This window comes from Limulus polyphemus, unplaced genomic scaffold (assembly GCF_000517525.1).
Source record: "Limulus polyphemus unplaced genomic scaffold, Limulus_polyphemus-2.1.2 Scaffold4463, whole genome shotgun sequence".
NCBI classification, from domain to species: Eukaryota; Metazoa; Arthropoda; class Merostomata; order Xiphosura; family Limulidae; genus Limulus; species Limulus polyphemus.
In genome coordinates, this window is record NW_013670073.1 from 15,261 (window position 1) to 22,597 (window position 7,337).

Genomic DNA, 7,337 nt, shown 5'->3' on the forward strand with positions numbered 1-7,337 from the left:
GCCCTTTCAGCCATAGGGGCGTTATAATGTGACGGTCAATCCCACTAGTCGTTGGTAAAAGAGTAGCCCAAGAGTTGGCGGTGGGTGGTGATGACTAGCTGCCTTCCCTCTAGTCTTACACTGCTAAATTAGGGACGGCTAGCGCAGATAGCCCTCGTATAGCCTTGCGCGAAATTCAAAAAACAAACAAACACTACCACAGAAGCACTTTGTTGCATAAATAGTTCGGAAAATACATTTAAAAAGCTAACGGGACTCATCTTAGGGTTAGAGAATGGGGACTAGTATATTCAAACTCACTTCTGTAACAAGGTTTATAGGTGCAAATAACTAGAGATTCAGAATAGAACTGTGATTGCTACAGTTTTCGAGTTTTCTACAAACTGTTAAATATTTACAGATCAAAACCAACATTGTATATAATAAAGAAATTGTAATAACGATTTCTGGGATTTCGAATCGTGCATTCTTAAATAATAGGACGGTTTCCAATTCATTAAGCTGGTGCGTAAATGGTTTGGAAAAAGTTGTTTTATTCTAAAGCCGATAACTCTATGGTCAAAAGGTCGAAACTTCTAGCTTAATATTACCGCTATATTTAATTAAAAACATTTAGAACCGAAAAACTGGCAATGAATCGGCAAAAACAAAATGTTTGCAATCGTGATAACAAACTTCCGAAGTTCTCAAATGGAGTTTGTATGGATGACGTGGTTCCTGTGTATCTGCCGAGGAAAACATTAAGACGAGTCTTTGAAACGATTGAATTTACGTCGTTTTAACGGCAGAAAACTATAAGCTCTATTCATTCGGTCTTGTTATTATCTCGCGATTTATTAAATGTCCTCTTTAGTGTAATTCTGAGTTGGATTTTTACTTCCTATTTTAATGTAAGCCTCAGCTGGAGCTTTACTTCCTATTTTAATGTAATTCTGAATTGGATCTTTACTTCCTACTTTAATGTAATCCTCAGTTGGAGCTTTACTTCCTACTTTAATGTAATTCTGAGTTGGAGCTTTACTTCCTATTTTAATGTAATCCTCAGCTGGATCTTTACTTCCTATTTTAATATAATTCTCAGTTGGAGCTTTACTTCCTATTTTAATGTAAGCCTCAGTTGGAGCTTTACTTCCTATTTTAATGTAAGCCTCAGTTGGAGCTTTACTTCCTATTTTAATGTAATCCTGAGTTGGATCATTACTTCCTATTTTAATGTAATTCTGAGTTGGATCTTTACTTCCTATTTTAATGTAATCCTGAGTTGGATCATTAATTCCTATTTTAATGTAAGCCTCAGTTGGAGCTTTACTTCCTATTTTAATGTAATCCTCAGCTGGAGCTTTATTTCATATTTTAATGAAATCTTCAGCTGGATCATTACTTTGGGAGGAAGAAAACAGTGAAGTATTGGTTTTTACGACATTAGTTGTATAATTCCGACAGTTTATTCTTCATGTACAATAAGTGTACCACAAAAACGAATGCTAAATGTGGATGCAGTTCCCGAGTAACACTATCATTGAACCAGGAACTTCTTTTTCATATGCTTACTGATTTTAAGAGGTAGTATGGGGGAAGATAGAGGGAGTGCTGAAAGTGGGGACATTGTGGACTGTAACTTGAGTAATTCTGTGGAAATTTAACGGACAGGGGTGTGTTTTTCTAAGAAATTTAAGATGTTCTTTCGTGAGTTTAAAGTATAAAAGAACCACATCAAATGGCCCGTTACCTTTTTAATGGACGTTTTACTCTGTAGACTAGGTTTCTTTGTCGGTTTATATTAAGTCTAGTACCAGTAATATTATGTTTATATCTATTTCAATTTTAAATAGACAAGGTTCAGATAAAATATTTATATTTTCGTGATGTTTGTATTACAAAAACGTGAATTCCCTTTGAAGACTTAGTCAAGTAAGGTGATACACTGACATTATGTTGCGCAAACAGTGTGTGCCGATATAGCTTGTGATTTCACCTGCTTATTCAGGAGCGATACTTTGTTTCTTTTCGAATATTCGCACAAAGCTACTAGAGGGAAAGCAGCTAGTTAACAGCCCCCGCCGCCAACTTCCGAGCTACTCTTGTCTTACCGAATAGTGGGATTTGACAATCGCCCTTATAGTGCACCCAAGGTAAAGTAACGTTAACTATTGAGTCACGCTCGGTCCAGGAGGGACAAATCTGGCTTATGTGAATAATTAATATTAACTTCCGACCAGAGAAAGCCACCTACATAGAAGGAAATTAAAAATCAACCTAGTGATCATTACAGCTAATTAAATATACTGTTCTTACGTCCTTACCTATAAAGATTAGAATTCATTGTTTCATCAGTTAGGTAGTCTCGTTGTTAACAACATTTTCGGCCGTAAACCCAATAACATCTCACAAGGTTTAGGAAACTTACGTTAGTCCTAAGTACATATTTTAAGCTAATAATGCAAAATAATCTGTATAATAAAATCACAGTAATAAAAATAAAAATTAATACAATAAACAACAAACATTCTAACCAATACGGCTAATGAAAACCACAATAAATATAAAAATAGTCTTACGGAACAGACAAATACTAGCTGTTGGCTTCCAGTTCTGTCGAATAAATAAAAATTATTTTACATATAACTGACAAGGAATAGTAACACAGAGTTAAGTGAATCGAATAGCATTAAAATAATTTTCATACATGATGATAAAAGGTTTGGTCGAATAATAGCAGTACTGAACAATAGTACTGTTTGTTTATGTTCATGTAACTACTTCGCCCCTGTTGATGGATCTTCACCAAATTTGGTATGCAGATTCATTGGGTCCATGGAAAGATACGTACAAATTTTCAGTTTTGCATTTTGCGGTTTTTATGGGCGTTTTTGCCAGTACTTCGCCCCCTGTTGATGGATCTTCACCAAATTTGGCATGAAGGTTTGTTGAGTCTATGCGGAGATACATGCAAACTTGCGGTTTCACATTTTGTGTTTTGCGTTTTTTTACAATTACATGTAAAGGAACCAACTTTTCATGTCTTAAAATAACATTTCATTAATCATGAATTTGCATAACTTCCGTCCAGGGGACGGGTACTCCAGTTAGTATTTAATAAAGTCTCAACCTAAAATACTCCTTAAATCCGTTATTAACTTTTTCTTAAAACATTCCCCAAATTCCGCTGTTAATTCTGTCTTAGAACATTCCCCAAGTTCAACTAGCAATGTTAGCCGAGTAAACTATATTCGTATAAACAAATATATAAACTAAAGTTACCAAAGTCGTTTTAGGAATATGAAAAAGTAGATACATGTAATTATTATGAAATTTGAAACGGTAGCAATTTTTAATTCAGGAATAACCTGAAACAGTAGAAATTTTTATTTTTAATTTTGGGAATCTGTAGAGGTGGAAACGTAGTTTTTACAACGTGAAAATTTTATGAGATTCTTTGAAAAACCTCTTCTTATAAAAACAAAAACTGGCGACCCATTGGTAATTCTTAACGCTCAAAATCGGGTTTCGATACCCGCAGTGGGTAGAGCACAGATAGCACATTGTGTAACTTTTGTACTTAAAAACAAACTCATAAGAAAAAAATATCGACCAAGAAGATGGTTTGTTTGTTTATTTTAGTGCAAAACTGGGGGACCCCAAAAAAGATGGAGGTTAAGCCATGGACGTTCGCAGAAATTTGTCCAGGTGGGGGGTGTGTGTGTGTGCAAAGTAGCGTGAAATTGTGAAGTGAATAAAAAAATTCGTAGCCCTCCAGTGACACAGCGGTATGTCTGCGAACTTACAACGCTAGAAACCGTTTTTCGATACCCGTGGTGGGCAGAGCACAGATAGCCCATTGTGTAACTTTGTGCTTAATTCCAAACAAACAAACTAAAAATTCATATACATGCTGAATGAATAAAGAAAGAATTATTGTCTCTCATCTTCCAGGGGGGATGCCCCCCCCCTTGCGGACGCCCGTGGGTTAAGCTATTAAATTTTTCGTTTTTAAGCCCAACAGTGATTAAGTTGGAATTATGGAGTTGTTTCTTATTGTCAATATTTTTGATAACTTACGTAGTAACTTCAAGGATCTTTTGGTTGTACGTTACAAATATCTTTTAATGTAACACTTAATAAAAATTATTGTCAATATTTTTGATAACTTACGTAGTAACTTCAAGGATCTTGTGGTTGTACGTTACCAATATCTTTTAATGTAACACTTGAGAAAAATTATTGTCAATATTTTTGATAACTCAAGTAGTAACTTCAAGGATCTTTTGGTTGTACGTTACAAATATATTTTAATGTAACACTTAATAAAAATTATTGTTAATATTTTTGATAACTTACGTAGTAACTTCAAGGATCTTTTGGTTGTACGTTACAAATATATTTTAATGTAACACTCTGGACTCTAAGGCTTAGATGATAAACATTTAACCGTAACCAAAATAAATCATTATATACATCAGCAAAGGGCCGGCATGGCCAAGTGGTTAGGGCGCTCGACTCATGTCAACCTCCGCCTTTGCCTGGTCCCAAGTCCAGGATGAGAAAGTAGGAGGGTTGGGCGCGGGGCTAGCAACTCCAACCCGTAAAAAACAACCTGCCACAAGTAACTGCAACAACACCTTCCGCATTATATACATCAGCAAAAACAAAACAAAAATTTCAAACTGAATTATTCATGTTGTAACACGTTTTCTTTATCTACTTCCTTACGTCTATGAAGCGGATTAATATACTGATAACCGCATAACTTTAAATTAATCCACACAATCTGTATATGCTGTAAACTGAACCTACATAATTTTTCTTCTGATTTTTTTTCTACTGCTGTTTACCGATTTGTTAGGGTGGAAGTTGATGTTTGAAATACTCTCTAACTAATCTTAGAATACGGCAAGTAGAATCTCCCCAAAGGAACAATATTCTAATTCTTAAGTAGATGCAGGTGTTATTGACATGTTGAAAAGTAGCTCAAAATGGATATCTACGTCATACATCGAGGTTTCATGTAGATTACCGTAATCGACTGACCAGTTCAAGAGGTGCAAAAGGCACCGAGGAAATATCTAGGCATAACTGGTTCTAATTTTAAACTGATAGTCTAAAGGGAAGGCAGCTAGTTAACAGCATGGATGTAATGATTGGCACTTTGGATAATAATAACAAGTGTTTCGTATTGTTACGTCTCCGTTCGTTAGTTGATTTTCCGTAACTTCGTTCCCACGAAACTTTAGCGACACAAGTCCTTTCTTAATAAAACTGGTTTATTATTTCTGAATATAACTTTACCGATACACTTATTTTCAACACTCGCTCTATAACAACGAACGTTAACTTCAACAATACTTTCCGACTGCAGTTCAATTACTCACTACCTACAAACATTGTCACGTCACGCCGTGACCATCTTATATATACCAGGCCACCCCCAATCTAGCAAATGCCAGAGCACTCCCGAAAGAACAGGATAGTTCTAGAAAACGGGTGGCGTGATACTAGTCACGTGATCTCGCTGACGCAACAGTATTTTCAGCCTGAACGGCACATTATGCGATATACAGACTAAACGTCAAGGTCAGAGGCCCTAAGTTCACGTGTAGCCATCTCTTATTTAGAGCTGCTAATCAGAGGGAAAGAGCAACTAATCAGCAGCACCTACCGCCTACATGACTACTTTTAACCGAGTAGCGAAATTCACTGTCAGAATTATAACACCTGAAAATACTGAATATTTTAAGTAATATATTGAGGCTCGGACCTTTCGATATGCAGTCCGGCACACTAACCACTAAGCCACGTCACGGCTACTCTTAACCAATTAGCGGGATTAATTGTCTCAGTTATAACGTCTCCATAGCTGAAAATGCGAGTGTATTCAGTAGCACGTGGCCTCTGGATTCTTGGACCTTTCAATACGCAGCTCGGCACGCTAACTACTAAGCCGCGCCAGGTCTGTAACAATAAAAAGTTGATAGAATTCTATAAAGAAACGAATCCAGTGAAAGCATGAACAAAAAAAAAAATATTTTATCGATTGTAAGACAGGATGTTTACAATAAACAAAGGAAATTCCAAGCATTTTTCACTTCATATATTCATCACTTTTCTTACCCGCAAATAACGTCACATTTTGGGCAACTGTAAACGAAATTGCCAAAGTCTTGGAACAGTTACGACTTGCGATTTGTTAATTAGCTGTTTGTACCGCCGCCTAGTGGCGTAGGGTGTAAAGTGAAGATTTCTCAAAGAAGTCTTTGATATCTTGAAACTTTTCAGTTCTTTTCTAGCCTTAAAAAACAAAATAAAACTAGACCAATTATCCAAAGGTAGTGTGTGCCAAACCCCGTGCTCCCTGAATAACAACAACTTAACTAACAAACCAGTTAATGAATTTAAAAGTGACATACTTTTCGTAAGAAAATGCTTATCTATTTTTAAGAAAGACCAGACAACTCATCCTGAAAATAAAAAATAAAAAAAACAAACGTTGAAACTGATAGAACTGTAAATCTCCACATCCTTTGTCTCATTTCGATTCATAGTTTATCATAAATATATAAAATAAAACTCACTCTTTTTTTCTTAAACCAAAAATACGGTTTAGTGTGTTCAAAAAAAGAAAGGTGGGATCGGATTTTTCTTCTTTTTTTTTCTTGTTACTCAAGAGCTATCTGCGCTAGTCGTCCCTAATTTAGCAGTGATAGACTAGAAGGAGGGCAGCAAATAAACACCACTTGCCTCCAACTCTTGGGCTACTCTTTTCCAATAGATAGTGGGATTCGCCGTAACATTATAATGCCCCTATGGCTGAAAGAGAGAGAGCATGCTCAGGGACGAGATTTGATTCGAACCTACGACCCTCAGATTGCGAGTCGAGTAGAAATAAGGCCATTAAGTTAACGAACAAATAGTTATTTAAAACGCAATCGTCTGGTGGTTTCTTCTTAACCATGTGGCTCATGTTTTCAGAAATATGGAAAACTCGAAACCGGATTTCATGTTCAATTCATTTTACATTAAATATACTTTAATGAAACATTATAGAAAGATCATCATTTTACCTTGGCTGGAAGTGGGGGTAGTCCTTTCTCGAGAATCTTCTAGAATTCTAATTTAACGTTTTTGTGTATTCAAGTAACACGATCATTTTGAGTTTGGTGTTCGTTGCATTTGTGCATGCTTCAAGGTTTTATTGTTTTATACTTTACTTATTAACTGCAATAGAATGTAATGCTTCATACTATATGAATAAATTAGTGACGTAGCAAGAGGGGGGGGAAGTCGCCCCCGGGTGCAGGTGTAAAGGAGCGCAAAATTTCCTCTGGACTATAATGCCTATT

The 7,337-nt window shown here is 36.0% G+C and overlaps 1 protein-coding gene across 1 annotated transcript in view; it reads right to left on the minus strand.

Annotated features, from left to right (window-relative positions):
• Nucleotides 1-836: 836 nt before the first annotated feature.
• LOC106471188 (enterin neuropeptides-like) overlaps nt 837-7,337 on the minus strand; it is an 11,742-nt gene continuing 5,241 nt past the window's right edge. Inside the window, exon 2 of the mRNA XM_013931778.1 lies at nt 837-1,339. Within this exon, the coding sequence (XP_013787232.1) occupies nt 837-1,339 (503 nt within the window). The remainder of the gene's footprint in view (nt 1,340-7,337) is intronic.